This window comes from Giraffa tippelskirchi, chromosome Y, assembly GCF_054371585.1.
Source record: "Giraffa tippelskirchi isolate mGirTip1 chromosome Y, T2T-mGirTip1v1.2.pri, whole genome shotgun sequence".
NCBI lineage: Eukaryota > Metazoa > Chordata > Mammalia > Artiodactyla > Giraffidae > Giraffa > Giraffa tippelskirchi.
In genome coordinates this window covers 946156-968048 of record NC_137290.1, presented here as the reverse complement: position 1 = coordinate 968048, position 21893 = coordinate 946156, and the positions used below count along the sequence as shown (strand labels likewise).

Genomic DNA, 21893 nt, shown 5'->3' with positions numbered 1-21893 from the left:
GGTTTTTGTTGCAAAAACTCCTCCACGACCTGTCTCCTCTCCTGTCTGTCTCTTCGTAGCAGCCCCTCAGAGCAACCTGACAGGCTGCCTTCTGGGTTTAATTCCTCAGCTTTCTCTGCCAAATAAAACATGATTCAACGTATAGGTTGTGCATTTTCTTTTAGCTGCTAAGTTCTTTCTATTTTTTAACACTTCTCATTTTATACTGGAGAATACCCTGGTGGCTCAGACGGTAAAGAATCTGCCTGCAATGAGGGAGACCTGCGTTCCATCCCTGGGTTCGGAAAATTCCCTGGAGGAGGGCATAGCAACCCACTCCAGTGTTCTTGCTGGAGAATCCCATGGACAGAGGAGCCTGGGGGGCCACAGTCCACAAAGCGTGGAGTCACAAAGTGTCAGTCACAACCGAGCGACTAACACTTACTCAGAACAATTAACAATGCTGAGATAGGTTCAGCTGGACTTAAGTTGTCATTAGTCGGTCAGTCGTGTCTGATGCTTTAGCGACCCCGGGTCCTAAGAATAGAGAGCGGAGGAGGCAATGCACGTGGATACATCAGAACACGGCACGGCCAGGAAAAAGAGGAGAGAAATGGGATGAAAAGGAATGCACTGAGAAGGCAAAACAGTTCAGGAATGCACGTCTCAGGAAAAAAATTAGAAAACAGTGCAGACAGAACCCTAGGGTTATTTCAGTTCTGAAGGCTGCACCATTAACTCAATCGAGAAAGAGAAAGCTGACCATACGATCCTGCAGTCCCACTCCTGAGCACATATCCAGTGAAAACCAGCATCTGAAAAGATATACGCACCCTTATGTTCGCTGCAGCACTGTTTACAAGAGCCAGGACATGGAAGCAGCCTAGATGCCCGTCAACAGATGAGGGGATGAAGAAGATGTGGTACGTATACACAATGGAATATTACACGGCCATGAAAAAGGATGACATAACGCCATTTGAGGCAACAGGGGTGGACCTAGAGATTGTCAAACTGAGTGAAGTAAGTCAGAGAAAGAGAAATATCGTATGACATCCCTTATATGTGGAATCTAAGAAGAAATGATACAAATGGACTCACAAAACAAAAAGAGACTCACAGACTTAGAAAATGAACTTATTGCCACGGAGATGGATAGTTAGGGAGTTTGGGATGGACATGGACACACTGCTGTATTTACCACGGATGAACAACAAGGACCTGCTGGACAGGACAGGGAACTCTGCTCAATACTCTGTAATAACCTTATGGTTCCCAGGGGGAAGGATGGGGAAGGGATAGTTAGGGAGCTTGGGATGGACATGGACACACTGCTGTGTTTAACATGGAGAACCAGCAAGGACCTGCTGGACAGCACAGGGAACTGTGCTCCATATCTCACAATAACCGATAAAGGAAAAGAAGCTGAAAAAGGATATATACAGAGAGATAAATATGTATAACTGAAGCACTCTGCCATACACCAGAAACGGAGCCACAACATTGTCAATCAAAACACAGAGAAAGCTGTGTGCGTGGGAGCCCACAGGTAAACCTCCTAAGAGGTGTCAAGTATCGGGGTGCTGACCGTCACACGCCTCCGAGCCACAGCAACACCCGGGGCTCAAATACAGGTCCCCGAATACCACCACGGCCCTCGCCCCGCATCTGCGGCCTCAAAGGCTGAAAACCCAAGTCAAGCCTCAAGAATCGGGCGGAGTGCGCACGGGGGATGGCGTTGGGGCACCGTCCTTGTGAACGCCCCTGTCCACGTTTCTTCTCGGGGGTGCTCCCCGTATCTGCAGTCCCTGGAGAAGGGACGGACCACGCGCTCTGGTACTCTTGGGCTTCCCTGGTGGCTCCGCTGGTAAAGAATCTGCCTGCAGTGCAGCAGCAGTGCATGGTTACTGGGTTTCATTTTTTTCTTTAATATTTATGTATTTCGCTGCACCAGGGCTTCGTTGCAGCATGTGGGATCTACTTCTGTAACCAGGGATGGGACCTGCCCCGCTTCATTGGCAGTGCAGAGTCTTAGCCCCTGGACCACCAGGGCAGTCCTGATGCTTAAGGTTATAATTCAGGACCCCAGGGTTCTGTTCAGACCCAAGCCTGTTCACCCACAGAATAAGACCCATCCTCCGGACAGGCACCTTCTCCTTTTACGACACCCTGTGGCCTCAGCCTCGTGCACAAGCATGAATTCTGTAGGGATGAGAGCGTCACCACAGTGCGAAAAAAACCAAGATGCAGAGTAGGGAGGCCTGGGGGCTTTGGGGCCCTGTATATCCTACCCATGCCCCTGAGGCTGAAGCTGTGTCTCCAGCATTACCGTGCGCGTCGGGGCCTGTCTAGGGCTCCCCTGTCCTCCTAGGAGGCGAGACCAGTTTGTTCTCAGCATTGTAATTATCTCTCTGCAATCCCAGCCGCCTCAGCCACGTGGGTCCTCACGCCCTGAGATACGAGGACCCCTCATGGCAGGAAACAGGGCAGACGGAGCTGAGGAAATGCACTCAGCTGTGTGTGCTCAGTCGTGTCCGACTCTTCGTGACCTCGCGGACCGCAGCACGGCAGGCCTCCCTGTCCATCACCAACTCCCGGAGTCCACCCAAACCCATGTCCATGGAGTCGGTGATGCCATCCAGCCATCTCAGCCTCTGTCGTACCCTTCTCCTCCCGCCTTCAATCTTTCCCAACCTCGGGGTCTTTTCTAGTGAGTCAGCTCTTCCCATCAGGTTGCCAAAGTGTTGGAGCAACATATAATCACCCCTAAATCACCCCTTCATGGCACAGGACTCCCTAGTCACTGACAGATGACCGACTCGGGGAACACAGCCGTGTGGGGAAGCTCGGGGGACACACAGTGACACACACATGCATGAAAAATGCAGACGTACAGACGCAGTAATCAATACGGACGCACGGAAAGAGGAAGAAATACAGACGCTCCCAGGCATATAAATGCAGACCCACAGAGACGCGCGAGGAACACGGACACAATAATAAATACAGACACACAGATAAATACGCACAGACGCATACAGATGCATGAAAAATGCAGACGTACAGACGCAGTAATCAATACGGACAGAGAGAAACAGGAACAGATATAGGCGCTGCCGGGCGTATAAATGCAGACCCACAGAGATGCACGAGAAACACGGACGCAGTAATAAATACAGACGCACACAGACACATAAATGCAGAACCAGGGCTTCCCTGGTGGCTCAGTGGGAAAGAATCCGCCTGCCAACGCAGGAGACGCGGGTTCGATCCCTGGTCCGGGAATATCCCACATGCTGGGAAACAGCCAAGCCTGTGCATCACAACTGTTGAGCCTGTGGTCCACGACCAGAGAGCTCACCACACTCTAAATGCACACGCTAAGACTCATGAAAAACAGCTGGACACAGATCTATAAACACAGACACAGGTGCGTGATACACACGGACACTCACAGACCCACAGACACAGACGCACAGAGGCAGTAGTAAATGCAGGTGTAAACAGACACGCATACTCAATCGCGGACGCACAGACATGAAGGTCACAGACTCACTTAAATATAACGGTGTACAGGCACACGCAAACACACACACACACACACAGAGACACACAAAAACTTGGATACACACAGCATCAGGGACCATCCACCTTCACAGGCTTCCACAGCAAAGTGGGGGGCTCCATCCTTCCAACGCAGTGGTCCCCAACCTTTTAGGCCCCAGGGACCGGCTTCATAGAAGACCCTTTTTCATGGAGCACTGCGGGGAGGATGGTTTCACGTTGATTCAAGCACATCACATTGATCAAGCACTTTATATGTATTCTTCTCACATCAGCTGCCACCTCAGATCATCAGGCACCAGATCCCAGACGTTGGGGGCCCCCGTCCCAAGGAGATGAGTGTCCTCCAAGGCGCCCGGGCTCTGCCTGTGGTCTGGGGTGACCGGCAGGAGACGGAGTCACTCAGCATCTACCCCACGACAGTGACTTCCTCCCCCGGGGAAGAAAACCTCTCTATTTCCCACCGTTCCAGGAACCACAAGGGCGCCGTGCACGCAGGAGGTGCTCAGCCGTGTCTGCGGGAAGCCAGTCTCAGGCATCAGCCAGAAGACAGGACCCTTTCAGGCTGAGCAAACTCCAGGGTGACACCAGCTTACGCACGGAAGGACAAGGCAGACGGGCCCCGCGTCCCAAGACACCCTCACGAGTGTCCTATGGTCGGAGACACAGAACCGACTGTAGGAAGGGCTACGTGCTGAGCTTAGTTGCTCAGTCATGTCCGGCTCTTTGCAACCCCGTGGACTGCAGCCCGCCAGGCCCCTCTGTCCGTGGGATTCTCCAGGCAAGAATAGCGGAGTGGGTCGCCGTGCCCTCCTGCAGGGAAATCTTCCCCACCCAGGCCTCCCGCGTCGCAGGCGGATTCTTTACCATCTGAGCGACACAGGACACCCATCAGCTCTGAAATCTTTGCTGGTGGTCCCAGGATCAGCATCCCCGTGTGCCCTCCCACCTTTTCCGCAGCTCCTCAAATGCACAAACGTTGGCACGTCCAGACCTTGGTGCTAACAACACGCCTCTTTTCTCCCCCCCTAGGATCCAAGTGCTCCTAATTCCGAAACGACAGCTCTTTGTACGCATCAGCCCGGGTCACGAGCCCACGGTGCTTCAGGGGGCCCACGTCCGGAGGCAGAGCCCCCCAGAGCCAGGGAGCTTGGTCAGTCCACCCCGGATGGACTTCACTCAAAACAACTCTGACGTCTGCATTTTACGGGAACTGCTGGCCGCTGACAAAGCGAGAGGGTCTCACTCATGCTAGATAAAAGGTGTCAACGCTCTCTCCTCCTTCACGAGGAGGACCAAGGCTTTCGGGAGGAGACTCTGCACGTGTATTAACGCGTTCATCGCAGGTGAAGTGTGCACGTCCACCCGAATAAAATATGCACCACGTGCCGCTTGCAGGAGGGTGTGGTCGATGGAATCGTCTCTCCCCACCCCAAAGTGGTAAGTGCTGGCCTGAACTTCAGAATGGGACCTTCTCTGGAAAAGAGGTCTCTGCAGGTGTGATGGAGTGAAGGGTCTGAGATGAGGCCCTCCTGGATGGGGGTGGCCCTAAACCCAGGACAGGGTCCTCATAAGACATGGAAGAGGAGAAACGGACACAGAGGAGAAGCCACGTGGAGACGGAGGGGAGACGGGAGGGAGGCGGCCACCAGCCCAGGGACGGACGCCCGGAGCCCCCAGAAGCCGGAAGAGGCGGGGAGGAGCCTCCCCTGGAGCCTCTGCAGGGAGCTCAGCCCTGGGACCCCTTGACCTCGGACGTCTGGTCTCCAGGGCAGGGGGGAGGATGGATTTCTGTTGCTTAAACCACTGAGTTTGTGGCACTTGTTTACAGCCATCCCAGGAGACTAAAATAGAAATAACCCAAATATAAACCAAATAAAACAAACCAAATACAAACCAAATAAAACAAACCAAATATAAACCAAATAAAACAAACCAAATACAAACCAAATTAAACAAACCAAATATGAACCAAAATAAGCCGAATAATATAAAAATAAACCAAATAGCACAAACAACTAGTTTCCACACAAAAAAGAGCTGATGGTTTTATTCTGAGGAAGCTGTTTTATTGAAAGAGGTTTAGGGGACTTCCCTGGAGGCCCAGTGGTTAGGACCCTGTGCTCCCATTGCCTGGGGTTCCATCCCTGACCTGGGAACTAAGACTCCGCATGCCACGTGCTGTGACCAGAAAGAAAGAAATAAGTTTCACTGAAACACACCTCACTCACTCAAATCATTTGCCGCAGAGCAGGGAAATAATTTCCTATACCCTCTTATGCTCTGTACCTGGGGCATGTGAGTTAAACCAACAGCCAACAGATTAACTGGAGAAAAGGCTTTTTTCCAATGAACATAAGGCTTTCCAGGAAAGAAGGCTCTCAACCTCAAGGAAGCAATTACGCTGGGGGTTGATATGTTATTTAAACTAATGACGATAGATTTATGGAGAAGTGATAAGACATGGGAAAGGGGTTTGGGGGCTTCTGGGGGAGGTATATTATAGGAAGGTATATATTTTTGTATTTAGGAGAATAAAGGAGAGTGGCTCAGGTGGTAAAGAATCTGCCTGCAAGGCAGGAGACCCAGGTTCAGTTCCTCGGTCAGGAATATCCCCCGGAGAAGGAAACGGCAACCCACTCCAGTGTTCTTGCCTGGAGAATCCCATGGACTGAGGAGCCTGGTGGGCTACAGTCCATGGGGTCGCGAAGAGTCGGACATGACTGAGCGTCTAACATAACATATATTTAGGAGACTCTAATGACAGGTTGAGGGTTATTTTTGTAAGGCTGGAGCCTTACAAGACACCATCTCAGTGCCAACTTCCCATTTCCAGCAATAACGGCTGCTTCATTCTCCTTGCCTGGACAGTATATCCCCTAGAAATGCCCCGAGCAAGCGGCTGATTCCAGAAAGAACCGCAGCTGAGCAGCAAGGCTTAGCAGAAGCTGGATGTGCGTTGTTGTTAATCCCAGAGATCCCGGAAGGTCACGGGCTCGCGAGCATCTCTGAACACCCACAGTCCCCATGAGGGCTGGCAGCTGGTGATGCTGGGGGTTAGGGTCAGAGACCAGAAGGAAGATGAACCAAGCCATTCCTTCTCCCCACGGGCAGACTTGAAATAAACTGAGCTTAATCTAGATACAAGACGCATCCTCAGAACAGACCAACAGCTTTGAGAGGAACCAGGACTGAGCCCGGCTCCCAACTCAGTGATCCTGGCTGAATTCTCCGACGGCCTCTCAAGGCCACGGGCACCTTCACTCTCGAGCAGCCTCGCCCAGGAGGCAGTTTCAGCCCGGAATCACTTCTCGGCAAGCCGAGCGTGACTTTCACTGGGCAGCAAGCTGACATATTACACGTGTTTTACCGTATACACAACTACAAACATATATGGGCTTCCCAGGTGGCTCTAGTGGTAAAGAATATGCCTGCCAATGCAGGATAAATGTGTATACACACACACGTGCACACACGCACACACACATATGCATGTATGTATACATAATAACTGTATTAATAGCAGAGACATCACTTTGCCAACAAAGGTCCGTCTAGTCAAGGCTATGGTTTTTCCAGTGGTCATGTATGGATGTGCGAGTTGGACTGTAAAGAAAGCTGAGTGCCGAAGAATAGATGCTTTTGAACTGTGGTGTTGGAGAAGACTCTTGAGAGTCCCTTGGACTGCAAGGAGATCCAACCAGTCCATCCTAAAGGAGGTCAGTAAGTAGTCCACAGGGGGGCAGAGAGTCTGATATGACTGGCAACTGAGCACACACATATATTTACATATAACTGACTCACTTTGCTGTACACAACATTGTAAATCATCTCTACTTCAGTAAAAACAAAAAAAAAATTAATTAAAACAATTAAAGAAAACTACTTATGTGGCAAATTACAATCGGATTTGAAACAGGCAAAACAAGGTAAACAGGCGATTTGTACAAAGGCAGACACATCAGTCTTTGCATGCAGACGGGGAATCACTGTTTCCTGCTCAAACCCCACCCGGCTTCAAGCAGATGAACGTGCTCTAGCTGCTTTGGTCGTGTCTGACTCTTTGCGACCCCAAGGAGACTAAGGGGGAAAATTGCTTCTGGAGGTTACATATCTCAGTATGTGTTTAGCCAGACACAGAACAGGCTTGTGATTGCCAAGGTCGGAGAGGGGTAGGGAAGGATGGATTTGTGGGGGGGGGGGGGGGATTGGGGCTTAGCAGATGCAAACTGTTATAGACAGGCTGGATCAGGAGCAAGGTCCTACTATACAGAGGAGGGAATTCTATTCAGTGTCCTCTGATCACCCATCATGGAACAGAAGGTGAAGAAATACATCAGGAGTTTCGGACCCTGTGGTACTAAAAGCAAAATAAGAAGCTGAGAAGACAGAAGAGGCGGAAAGAAGGAAGGAATTTTTAAAAAGAAAGAGAAACCAGGTCGTCGTCGGCAAACTCCACTGAAGGATGTAGTGGAAATTGGTACCACATTTATACTCCAAAAAGGGCTTCCCAGGTGGCTCAGCAGTAAAGAATCCGCCTGCGATGAAGGAGTCACAGGAGATGCAGGTTCGATCCCTGGGTCGGGAAGATCTCCTGGAGGAGGGCATAGCAACCCAGTCCAGCATTCCTGCCTGGAGAATCCCATGGACGGAGGAGCCTGGCGGGCTACCGTCCACGGGGTCGCCAAGAGTTGGACACAATGAAGTGACTTAGCATAGCATAATTGTTGGTTGCTCAGTCGTTTCCAGTTCTTTCTGACCCCATGGACTGTGGCTCGCCGGGCTCCTCTGTCCATGGGATTCTCCAGGCCAGAACACTGGCGTAGGTTGCCCTGCCCTCCTCCAGGGGATGTTCCCCACCCAGGGACTGAGCCCGGGTCTGCTGCATCGCAGGCAAATTCTTCACCAAGTCCAAGCACATCATAGCATACACTCCAGAAAAAATTTTTTTAATTCAGACTTTATCTAATTCAGTCATGTGGAATACCTCTTTCTATGACCACTGGAATAAATGAGGTATCTCAGTAGCTGTTAAAAAAAATATATATATATAGATAGATAGATAGATAGATGCCATTTATTGAAATAAATGGTAAAGTTGTTTTGAAAAAAAAAATGTGTTTGGAGAACACAGGATCCCTATACTTACAGACCACAGAGTTGGGTTCCAGACAATACAAAGACAGCAGTGTGGTCAGGAAAAGACACGGATAGAGGGCTGTCATCAAGGACACTCATGGCTGTACACACACACACACACACACACACACACACACACACACACAGGTATCTACAGATAGGCGCACGGCTGTTTTATGTGTCATAGAATCACATTTGTTGCTGTTGATGCTTTCGTTCAGTCACCAGGTCGTGTCTGACTCTTGGCAACCCCTCGGACTGCAGCACTCCAGGTTGCAGTATAAACCACTGCTATACAACCACGGAAGTAAGTATATCTCTTCATACACCGCTCCAGTCTTCAGGCAGAACAGCGGGAAAATTATTAGAAGTCATAAGTCAGACATGAGTAGACAGGAAGCCAATTCCAACCCAGTATCTCCCGGCAAAACGAGTGCCCCCAGGCGCCACCTCCAGGCATCTTTCTTCCGTAACTGCATCAGCTTGACATTCAATCCCAGCCGCACAAAGGCGGCATCCGGAGGTTCCAGGAGGCAACACCGGAGACGATCGATCGCTCCTGTCCCCGGCCAGACTCAGCACTCAGCTCTGTTACCTCCCAAGAGCAGCCGCGCCTGGCCGACCCACAAGGCATGGCTCAGCGTTTCCAACCGTGCCCTCTCCCAGACGAGGCCAAGACGCTGCACCTGGCACCATCCAAACCCAGACAGAGCGCTAAAAAGCAGAGCCATCACTTTGCTGACAAACGTCCGTCCAGTCAAAGCTGTGATTTTTCCAGTAGTCATGTGTGCATGTGAGTGTTGGACCATAAAGAAAGCTGAGCACTGAAGAATGGATGCTTTTGAAGTGTGGTGTTGGAGAAGACTCTTGAGAGTCCCTTGGACTGCAAGGAGATCCAACCAGTCCATCCTAAAGGAGATCAGTCCTGGGTGTTCATTGGAAGGACTGATGTTGAAGCTGAGACTCCAATAGTTCGGCCACCTGATGCAAAGAGCTGACTCATTGGAAAAGACCCAGATGCTGGGAAGGATTGAAGGCAGGAGGAGAAGGGGACCACAGAGGATGAGATGGTTGGATGGCATCACCGACTCGAAGGACAGGGGATGAGATGGTTGGACGGCATCACCAACTTGTACCACACATGCTATGTCACCATAAAAATCATTAACATAAACTGCTGCTTTCATGAAAAGTGATGTGAGTCAGACAGAGAAAGACAAATATATTACATTATATTGCTCATATGTAGAACCTAAAAGATAACACAAATGAATTTACAAAACAGTCAAGACATGGAAACAACCTAGGTGTCCATTGACAGAGGAATGGGTAAAGAAGATGGGGTACATATATATATAGAATAGAATATTACTTGCCCTAAAAAAGAGTGACATACAGCCATTAGCAGCCACACGGATGGACCTAGAGATCCTCTTGAGGGTGGCTCAGATGGTAAAGAATCCACCTGCAAGGCAGGAGACCCAGGTTCAACCCCTGGATCAGGAAGATCCCCTGGGGGAGGGAATGGCTGCCTTGGAAGGTCCCCTGGAGGAGGGAATGCCTGCCTTGGAAACAGCCTCATAGATACAGACAGCTTGTTGCCACAGGTGAGGGGTGGGAGGTAAACAAAATGGGTGAGGAGGGTCAGAGGCACAGACTTCCAGATATAAGGCACATGACATACGGCATGACGATGGCAGTTAATGACACTACATTTACTGTTTACCAGAGAGTTGATAAAAGAGTAGATGTTAAAAGTCCTCATGACGGACCTGCTGGACTCTATGGTGCAAAATAGACCAGCAATTCTCTTAGGCTTTTTCAAAATTCAAACTTGAGATGGTTGCACTGTCCATCCACTTCCTTGCGTACGAGTGTCCTGGGTCAGCTGAAACAAACGATGTCAAATGGGATCATGGCTTCTAACCACAGACATCCACCCTCCCCGAGTCCTGGGGACCAGACGTCTGAGGTCAAGGATCCCAGGGCTGAGCTCCCTGCAGAGGCTCCAGGGAGGCTCCTCCCCGCCTCTTCCGGCTTCTGGGGGCTCCGGGCGTCCGTCCCTGGGTGGGTGGCCGCCTCCCACCCGTCTCCGCCTCCGTCTCCACGTGGCTTCTCTGTGTCCTTGTCTCTCTTCTTTTGTGTCTTATAAGGACCCTGTCACGGGGTTTAGGGCCACCCCCATCCAGGAGGGACCTCATCTCAGACCCTTCACTCCATCCCAGGAAGGAAGCAAAACAGAACGGACTGGAATCAATGAAAATAAGGATAATGAAGTAAAGTAAGATAAAAGGCAAAGAGCCCATCTGTGGGCATAAACCTCGTATCCCTCAGTTGGGCAGAAAAACAAGAAAAGTGTAAAACAGACAATGGGGGAAAAAAGAAGAAAAAGACAAAAAAGAAATGTGAGCAAGACCATGTCTTTATTGCAGGTTTGGCGTCGTGACGGGGGATCACACACGCTGCCGGGGATCACTTCCTGGCCAAGACAGCGTCATAGGTGCCCCCGGTCCTGCAGCAGCGCACGTCTCGGAAGCCGGCGGGGGCCAGGAGCGCGCGGTACTGGGCGGGGGTCCGCTCGCGGCCCTCGGTCTGCACCAGCATGTTCAGCGAGTAAAGCAGCGTGCTCAGCGGGCCCCGCCCGCCCGCCTGCAGGAGGGTCTCGATGACCAGGATGCCGCCACCTGCCGCGGGGAGGGCGAGGGGGGGCGAGGGTCAGCCGGGACCCGGGACCCTCTCTCCTCACCCGGCGGCCATCCCAGCATCCCCGCCTTGCAGGCCAGCATGAGCTCCGGGCATCTCCCACCTTCCCTACAGGGCAGACCCTGATCCAGGACCCCCCGCAGGACAGACCCTGACCCGGGACCCCCCGCAGCACAGACCCTGACCCAGGACCCCCCACAGGACACACCCTGACCTGGGACCCCCCACAGGATGGACCCTGACCCACTACCTCCTACAGGATCCCCCACAGCACAGACCCTGACCCAGGACCCGCCACAGGAGAGATCCTGACCTGGGACCTCTCACAGAACAGACCCTGACCCAGGACCCCCCGCAGCACAGAACCTGACCCGGGACCCCCCTGCAGCACAGACTCTGACCCACGATCTCCTACAGGATCCCCCACGGCACAGACCCTGACCCGGGACACACACCCATGCTCCCCTCTTTCCTTCCAGCCCAGTGGCCCGCGTGGCCCGTGGCTGCAGGACCGTCCACCCCAGGGTGCAGGGCTGTGTCTACACACAGCGTCCACCCCTCCTGGCTACACGGGGTGTAACCAGCTGCGAGCTCAGTCGCTTCAGTCGGGTCTGACTCTCTCCAACCCTGTGGAGTGGACTGTGGCCCCACCAGACTCCTTGTGTCCGTGGGACTCTCCAGCCAGCAATGCTGGAGAGGGTCGCCATGCAAGGACAGGGTCCTTATGAGGAACAGGGGAGACGCACAGAGACAGAGGAGGAACCACGTGACGACGGGGGCAGAGGCGGGAGGGGGCGGGAGAAAGAAGCATCGGTACTCAAAATGCATCATTCGGAACGCAGACCCGAGAAATGACGCGTGACTGTTCTTTCTTACTTTCTAACCTCATCGCTCAGAAACAAGTCCACAAAAGGATGTGTCACGTTATTTTCTCTGAAAGCTCAAAGGAGAGTGTGCCAATCAAGCGATGGAAGTAAAGTTTCTACACGTTCTGACCCATTTATTCCGTTCCCGATTCTCAGACCAAACGCCACGTCCTAAGCCACTTTTTCCTGGCTTCATTGAAAAGTCACCAAGTCCCAGGTCCTTTTTGGACAGTGGATCTCGTGGCTAGGAATGCCCACACTCCCTCCCCCAGACATCAGAGTAAGGTCTGTGCGTTACTGGGAGTAATTTGCAACGATGCAGACACAGTGTGGCTGACCATCAGTAGGAGGCTCGTGGGGAGAGGCTGAGAAGGGACCTCCAAGCAGCGAGAACGTGAGGAAAAGAGCTTTGCCTCCAGAACTGGGGCTTTCTCCTAGCTGCGCTGTCCAGCAGCGAGAGCCATCTGTAAGGTCGTGTTTGCACCATGCATGTGACATCTGAGTGTGTCAATACATATTCATGCACACATACATACAGATGCAAACACTTGTAATACACACATACATATACACACATACCCATATATACATGGGTATCCCTGATAGCTCAGCTAGTAAAGAATCTGCCTGAAATGCAGGAGACCCCGGTTCGATTCCTGGGTTGGGCAGATCCACTAGAGAAGGGAAAGGCTACCCACTCCAATATTCTTGGGCTTCCCCGGTGGCTCAGCTGGTAAAGAATCCACCTGCAATGCAGGAGACCTGGGTTCCATCCCTGGGTTGGGAAGATCCCCTGGAGAAGGAAACGGCTGCCCACTCCGGTATTCTGGCCTGGAGAATTCCATGGGCTGTATAGTCCACGGGGTTGCAATGAGTCGGATACGACTGAGTGACTTTCACATCCCGTAATGTAACTACATATACAAATGTATTATAGTGTTACTGTAAATATATAGTATTTTAACATTTAAAATTTTTACATTTTAACATTTTTCTTAATATTTACTTTTAAGAATATCCAAAAATAACACAAGTTACATAACTATTATTTTATATTCTTGACATCCATTTATTCATTTATTATTTAAAAATAAACGCTTAATACATACAATGTAAATGTAACATGCTTTATGTGTTACAATGTGCATCTTCCGTCGCTCAGTCGTGTCTGACTCTCTGAGACCCCGTGGACTGGAGCCCGCCAGGCTCCTCTGTCCATGGGATTCTCCAGGCCAGAATACTGGAGTGGGTTGCCATGCCCTCCTCCAGGGGATCTTCCCAATCCAGGGATCAAACCTGCGTCTCCTACGTTTCCTACATTGGCAGGAGAGTTCTTTACCACTAGCATCACCTGGGATTTGTGTATATATATGTGTATAGGCTCCAATCCTTTGGCCACCTGATGGGAAGAGCCGACTCACTGGAAAAGACCCTGATGCTGGGAAAGATTGAGGGCGGGAGGAGAAGGGGACGACAGAGGGTGAGATGGTTGGATGGCATCACTGACTCAATGAACGTGAGTCTGAGCAAACTCTGGGAGTTGGTGATGGACAGGGAGGCCTGGCGTGCTGCAGTCCATGGGGTCGCAAAGAGTCGGACACGACTGAGCGACTGAGCTGAAACACAGGGAGAGAACCAGAGACCACACAGCATCACCTCTGGGAGAAATTCATAGTTTCTGTGACCTTGGAGACGCCGAGCCATGCATATTCTAAACAGAAAAACTGCAGGCAAGCCACTACCCCACTTGGCAACTTTTTTATATTTTTCTTTCTTCTTTTAACTGATTTTTCACGGAAGTATAGTTTCTTTACAATGTTGCATTAGTTTCTGCCATACAGCAAAGGGAATCAGCCGTATGTGGCTGTGTGCTGAGTCTCTTGAGTGCTGTGTGCTGAGTCTCTTGAGTGCTGTGTGCTGAGTCTCTTGAGTGCTGTGTGCTGAGTCGCTTGAGTGCTGTGTGCTGAGTCGCTTGAGTCATATCTGACTCTGTGCGACACCATGGACTGTAGCCCACCAGGTTCCTCTGTCCGTGGGATTCTCCAGGCTATGGATACATATATATCCATTCCTCGGCAATTTTCCTGTTTGTACTAACCTTGCTTTTTGTTCCTTTCGAATGATATCATGTATGGACCAGAACAAGGCAAACAAATAATAATAATGATATTAGTGTCCAATGAGGGACCTCCCTGGTGGTCCACTGGCTAAGACTCTGTGCTCTCAAAGCAGGAGACCCGGGTTCCTTGCCTGCTCAGGGAACTAGCTCCTGCTTGCTACACCTAAGAGTTTGCAAGCCACGACGAAGATGGAAGATCTCCAGTGCTGTGGCTAAGGCCCAGCACAGCTAAAGAAATGAATCAGTAAAAATAGATTTTAAGGACCAAGGTTTCAAACATCCCTCTACACAAACACAAAGTCAAAAAAAAAAAAACTCAAGTCACCGTCAAGTAGCGAATGTCACTATGCATTGAAACATAAATAACTCACTTTTGTTCAACACGCTTCCTAGGGATCCCCCACAGAAGGGGTCTAGAAACACCCATCCATGAATGACTTCACTTCTGAAAATGATACTGTACTACAAGAACCGCAACTCCAAGGGGGAAAATGGAAGAAAGTGGTGAAAAAGAGACGATATTAGGCAGCCCGTGACGTGGTGATGTCTCGAAAAGGCAGGCAGCCTCCGGAGGGCAGCCGGAACTCCAACCTCCTCACACACAGAGGCCGGTCTACGCCCACGGGACGTGCTTTCCGAGCCCTCGTCACGTCGAGACACCTGTAACTCTGCCCTGAGCGGACCCCCAGGCACGGCGCCCCGCGTCCCCACCACCTACCTGTCCTGCAGGCCTGGTAGAGTCTCTCCAGCAGGTGGGAGCACTTGGCATCGGTCCAGTCATGCAGGACCCTGGCCAGGATGTACAGGTCCGCCTCCGGGAGGGGGTCTTTGAAGAAATCCCCTGCAACAGGGGGCGGGGGCCTCTCGTCAGACTGCCTGTCGATTCCACGTGAGGACACCTACGCCCAGCATGACAGGGTCACTTGTACACATGGATCTGTCCCCAGATAATCCCCGCCGCTGACCTCCCGACCTCGCTCAAAACACAAGACGTCTCCGTGACGGTGAGACGATGCCGAACGATGGAACGTTCCCTTTGGGGCCCGTTTCCGCACCAGCTCTGGACGACGGTTTTATTTCTACTTTATTTCAGCAAGTCTCATGTAAATAGCATCCTTAAAGCAGGGGTCCCCAACCTTCCTGGGCTTCCCGGGTGGCTCAGTGGTAATGAATCCAGCTGCCAATGCAGGAGACCAGGGTTTGATCCCTAGGTAGGGAAGAGCCCCCTGGAGAAGGGAATGGCAACCCGCTCCAGTCTCCTTGCCTGGAGAATCCCATGGACGGAGGAGCCTGGCGGGCTACAATCCATGCAGTTGCAAAGAGTTGAACCTGACTGAGTGACTGACACTTTCATTTTCACATCCATCTAGTTTTCCCAACTTCAAAGCCTGCTCCTTTTTCTTCTCTTTTTTTTTTTAAAAACCAATGGGACCTGTACTGTCTTTCCTGCTTTCTTTTTTCTTCTTCTCTTATTCTTTCTTCTTTTTTCCCTTTCTCAGCCTTCCCTCCCCCACCCTATTCTTTCTTTCTTTCTTGCACTGGGTCTTGCCGGATCTTAGCTCCTGGACCAGGAGTGGAACCAGGGCTCCCTGCACTGGAGGCTCACAGTCTTAGCCACTTGGGCCACCAAGGAAGTCCCCCAAAGTCCCCCTCTTCGTCCCATTTCCCAGGTCAGGCACAAAACTGACGTCGATGGCGTGTGCATCTCCCAGAAGATGCCCTAGAGGTGGGAACTAGGGTTAAGATCACACTGAGGTCGTCCTTCTGAGCACAAAATCTAAGGGGGCCCCCCAAACTCAGTCATTCAGATTCAATATATCTTCATTCAACGGTTTAAAAAAATCCAACATTAAGCCCCCCATTCCGCCCGCAAAAAAACGAAAACTTCCTGATTGTCTAAATTTCAGAATTTTACATAAAGGCAGCACCCAGTCCTTCAAGGACACAGTGTGGCACATTCTGGTCACCTCGAAATCTGCCTGTCGGACGCAGAGTTGTTGGAAAGGAGATGACCCTTCCCCTGGCTCAGTCAGTGTCAGCCCCACATACGGCCCTGGATGGAACGCTGGTGGCCTGTCTCTTGAGATGCCGTGAACTTGGAGGTGAACTTTTTAAAAAAATAATAATAAGGAATTAATTCCCCTGTGTCCAGTGGTTAGGACTCTGCTTTCATTACCGAGAAAACAGGTTCCATCCCAGGTCAGGGAACCAAGATCCCACAAGCTGCATCCCACGGCCAAAATAATAATAATAATAGAGATTTTAGCAGATCTCAGAGTGGACAGAAATGATACCCCCACCCGATGTCTTCCTCCTGAGACAGCAGAGAAAAAGAAGCACAAACAGCCAGGTGCGTCCACACACAGAGGTACAGGGTGTCTGCCGGTCAGACCTTGGTAGTAAGTGACGGCCCACCGCTCGGAGCCGCGCCCCACGTTTCCAAGGCAACCGCAAGTCCCTTGCAGCGGTCCGCAAAGCCGCTATGGTTTCTGAGCCTTGGGACGTCCGAGAAGCTTCTGCGTCCTCAGCCAGTAACTGTCCCCTCACCTTCCCTTCAACCCTCGTCCCTCATTGCCTCCAGGGGAGGCTCCTCCCCGCCTCTTCCAGCTTCTGGGGGCTCCGGCCGTCCCTGGGCTGGTGGCCGCCTCCCTCCGTCTCCACCTCCGTCTCCACGTGGCTTCTCCTCTGTGGCCGTGTCTCTCCTCTTCTGTGTCTTATAAGGACCCTGTCACGGGGTTTAGGGCCACCCCCATCCAGGAGGACCTCATCTCAGACCCCTCACTCCATCACCTCTGCAGGGACCTTATTTCCTAAAGTCCTGTTTACACTCTGGCTGAACCCAGTGCAACAGTCAGGAAAGAATTAACTGCAGGAAAGCAATACCCTCCCACATTTTCCATCCGCCCTGCATCACCGTTCTAGGTTTAAATGCCTGTGCGCTCCGTCGTGTCCGACTCTGCGACCCCATGGACCGTGGCCCACCAGGCTCCTCTGTCCATGGGATTCTCCAGGCAAGAATGCTGGAGTGGGTTGCTGTTTATTTCTCCAGGGGATCTTCCCAACCCGGGGATCGAACCCGCGTCTCTTGCGTCTTCTGCACTAGCAGGCGGATTCTTTACCACTGAGCCACCTGGAAGCTCCACTTTAAGGGGGTGTATTTGGACGATCCAGGAAGCCATGCTGACCGCCCACTGTCGCTGTCTCCCCAGCCCACCAGGACCCATCTGTTTCCCTGTGGACACAGACAGTGTTCCAGACACCCACCTTCATGGAAGCTGATCCGCTCGTCCTCTGAAGCTGAGAAATGTCTCTTTGCCATCTGCACCACTCCTGGGATGTCAAACACGATGACCCGACATCCCGGGTACAGGGACACGCACGCCTTGGCCAGAGCCCCAGAACCACCTGCAAGAGGACATGGACTGTGACAGCCCGCAGACCCGAGTGGTACCCACAGTCTGGTCTCCATGGTTACAGGCTCACCGACAAAGCCCCGCATCTAAGGCATCTTCCTGCCTGGACCAACCCACACGCCAAGCTCCCGTGTAGACTCTGATCTGACAGCTTCCTCTCGTGCCAGGCTGTTTGCCCACCCAAGGACAGACAATGGCCAGATAGAGGAAGCCCCTGGGCAGATGCTACAGGAAGACAGGCCAATGTCTCCCTGTGGGAGACATTTCCGGGGAACACCCGGGTGAGACATGGGGACCTCCCTCCAGAGGCCAGCAGCATGACCATCCCACCGTCAGGGAATCTGCTTTGATAAAATAACCTCAACCTAAATATCCATCGACAGAGGAATGGATAGAGAAGGTGTGGTACACATAGACAGTGGAATATTACGCAGCCATGAAAAAGAGCAAAACAATGCCATTTGCCACAGTGTGGATGGACCTAGAGACGATGGTACTAAGTGAAGTCCATCCGACAGAGAAAGGCAAATACCACGTGATGTCACTCATACGTGGAACCTAAAATGTGATACAAAGGAACTCATGCACAAAACAGAAACAGACTCTGGGACATTGGAAACAAACAGATAGCTACCAAAGGGGAAAGAGGGGAGGGATAAATGAGGAGACTGGGACGGACATGGACACGCTCCTATAAATCACACTGATACTTGACAAGTTTCTACCGTATAGCACAAGGAAATCCATTCAATATTGTGTGCGTGCGTGCTAAGTCACTTCAGTCGTGTCCGACTCTCTGTGACCCCATGGACGGTAGCCCGCCAGGCTCCTCTGTCCACGGGATTCGCCAGGCAAGAATACTGAAGTGGGTTTCCATGCCCTGCTCCAGGGGATCTTCCCGACCTAGGGATCAAACCTGCGTCTCCTGCATTGCAGGCAGATTCCTTACCATCTGAGCCACCAGGGAAGCCCTAGGGTCTACAAACACAATTCCAAACACAGCTCCAACGTCCGGGGTGGACACTCACCCCCGAGGTCGCAGATGAGAGGGAAGGGGGACAGGTCGAAGGCGGCTAGCACCCTCGTCCCCTCCAGCTTCCACACGTCCTGCAGGCCCTGCATGAACTGCAGCCTTTCGCCCTCGGACCTGGAACACGAAGAGATGGGCCCGTGAGAACCATGCGGAGTCTGGTGGGGGTCACCCTGAGCAACGCCCCAGGGGCCCCTGAGCTGAGCAAAGACCCGGGTCCTCCACCCACCGGGGTGGAGCTCCAGGTCACCGGGTCAGCTGTGCAATGCAGGGGCAGGAGTGGGGGTATCCACACAGGCTGGGGGAGAGGCTGGGCATGACGAGGATTCAGGGAGGCGGAGATGTCTGTAGGGGGAGTAGGGTCCTGGGAGGAGGGGGGAGGAGGGCCTCCTGGGGGCCGCCTCTCTCCTCTCACCCTCTGCGGAGGCTGCTCTGTGGTTTTGGAGTCAGTGGGGAGAGGTAGGGAGTCAGGAAGACTATACGGGGTGCAGAGGCGGCACCAGGTCTCAGGACCCTCAGCAGTGACCACGCTCCCCCCTTAAACCTTTGTGTACTTCCTGCCCCACCCTGGGAGCAGCCCCCACACACCGCAGATGGTCGTGAAGCCATCAGCCTCGTCTGACCCCCCTGACGTCATACATCATCTGACGAATCACCCACAGCTCACGCTAGTGCTGCCTGCAAAGCCCCAGGCTTGTCTCTTTCCACAACCTCCTGCTGCCAAAAAAATAAAAATAAAAAGGCTTTCCTTGCTCATTCTGGACAGATCAAACAAGTGCCTAACTTTTTTACTGGAATACTACTCAGCCAAGAAAAAGAACGGATTAATGTCATTGATAGCAGCACGGATGGACCAAGTGATTATCATACTAAGGAAAGGAAGTCAGAGAGAGAAAGACAGAAAAAGACAGACCACCACCAAGTATGTTCTAGAAATTTATGCAAATCAACAATTTTACCATGACAGACACACTCACAAACTTAGCAAATGTTAGTTACTCAGTCCTGTCTGCCTGTTTGCAACCCCGTGGACTACAACCAACCAGGCTCCTCTGTCCATGGGATCCTCCAGGCAAGAATACTGGAGTGGGTTGCCATTTCCTCCTCCAGGGGACCTTCCCCACCCAGGGATCAAACACAGATCTCCAGCGTTGCAGGTGGATTCTTTATGGTCTGAGCCACCAGGAAAGCCCTCAAGTTTGAAAACCAACTTACGATTCTCAAAACAAATTTTTTTTAAATGTTAGGAACAAGGGAAAAATTGAATTGGCTAATAACAAACGCAGTTTGGGTGAGCAGGCTCAAGCGCTTCGGTCGTGTCCGAGTCTGTGACCCGATGGAGCATTCGTTGCCCACCGGGCTGCTCTATCCGTGGGATTTTCCCAGGCGTGAATATATACGTCACAGATGGTGAAAATGGACCTATCGAATAGCACAGGGCAGTCTAGTGAACACACAGGAATCACCTCATATGGCAAAAGGAACCGGAAAAGAAATATACACACGTCTGTGTCTCACTGAACCACGTTCCCGCTCACCCGAGACAAACGTAACAGCGATCATCAACTCTACCCCAATATAAACAATGAAAGAACAAAGGGGAAAAAAAAGAACAAGCATTGCCCGGAGTAATGCTCCCACACTGTGGCCACGTTTGGTAATAGCAACTATAAAAGCGGTGTTAACGGGCGCTTAATATTCCCAAGGTCTGCAGGGCTGGAAGGAAAGAACCACTGCCCTCCTAGAAGTCTCCTCGGGGTGGTCAGCAAACAAGAACTCAAGATCCGACAGATGATCATGAAGTCAATGTCAACAGGTACCTTTAACTCACACTCATTAAGAAAAAAATCCCATGAAATGATCTCAACACAGCCAAATATTAGGGAAGGGCTAATATCAATTCTACAACGAGGTGTCACCTCTCACGGGTCGGCATGGCCACTGTCAAACCCTCTGCTGACAGCGAATGCTGCAGACGCTGTGGACAAAAGGGCACCCTCCTCATCTGATGCTGGGAATATAAATAGATGACAGCCACCTGGAGGACAGGGTGGGGGTGCCTTAAACGGTGAAAACCACAAAGAAATTAGAATATTCCCTAAGGCCGTACACAAAGAGAAACTCTAAAAAAAAGATAAAGATCTAAACCAAAGGGCAGATACAGGGAAACTCTCGAGGAAAATATCGGCAGAACACGCTTTGACATCCATCACGACAAGTTGTTTTGGGAGCCAAGTTCTTTTAGGACACTGAAACATAAAGCAAAATTAAGAAAACGGGTTCTAAATAACCTTCTAAGAATTTGAACAGCAAAAGGAAATCCTAATGAAAGAAATCTTCCCTCGTAGCTTAGTCGGTAAAGCATCTGCCTGCAATGCAGGAGATCTGGGTTCAATCCCTGGGTTGGGAAGAGCCCCTGGAGGAGGACATGGCAACCCACTCCAGTGGTCTTGCCTGGAGGATCCCATGGACAGAGGAGCCTGGCGGGCTGCAGTCCATGGGGTCGCAAGAGTTGGACACGACTTAGCAACTAAACCACCACCAAATGAAAGAAAAAGACAACACTCAGAATGGGAAACTATCTTTGCAAACAAGGACGCCCACAAGGTATCCGAGTCCAAAACATACAAACAGCTCAGGCCCTTCAATATAAAAACACAAACAACCCAAGGAGAAATGGGCCAGAGGTCAAAATGCACATTTCTTGCAGGCAGGCACACAGAGGGCATTAGGCAGATGAAAAATGCCCCGCGTCTGAAATTATTCACAGAGGCAAATGCAACTTCAGGAAGTATAACCGCGTACCCGTCAGAAGGGCCCTTTCTCTAAAACTCTACAAACATTCAGTGCTGCAGAGGGTGTGACAAAAAGCAACAACGTATGAAATCAACTCTACTCCAATATAGTGAAACAGCGACAATACAGAGAGGAACCGTGCGGGACGCGGAAGCGCTGCAGTTGCCTTGCGACCGTTGTTGAAACAACAGCTTAAAGGCTGTGCTGAAGGGCACTTGATATTCACAAGGTCCTCAGGGAGGGAGTGTAAGGCGCTCAGTCGTGTCCCACTCTCTGCGACCCCA

At 51.4% G+C, this 21893-nt stretch overlaps 1 protein-coding gene across 4 annotated transcripts in view; it reads right to left on the bottom strand.

Annotated features, from left to right (window-relative positions):
- The window catches only part of LOC145537805 (acetylserotonin O-methyltransferase), a 119311-nt gene that overhangs the window by 74288 nt on the left and 23130 nt on the right, over positions 1-21893 (bottom strand). The window contains exons 5-8 of one of the 4 annotated variants that reach the window (XM_081568674.1): positions 18812-18930; positions 17635-17775; positions 15089-15211; positions 11087-11366 (exon numbers count right to left, since the gene is read on the bottom strand). In XM_081568674.1, coding sequence (XP_081424800.1) covers positions 11155-11366; positions 15089-15211; positions 17635-17775; positions 18812-18930 — 595 coding nt within the window. In that variant the 3' untranslated portion in view covers positions 11087-11154. Of the gene's footprint in view, positions 1-11086; positions 11367-15088; positions 15212-17634; positions 17829-18807; positions 18931-21893 lie in introns of those variants that run through there. The other 3 variants (XM_081568673.1, XM_081568677.1, XM_081568675.1) reach the window with 3 other exon arrangements.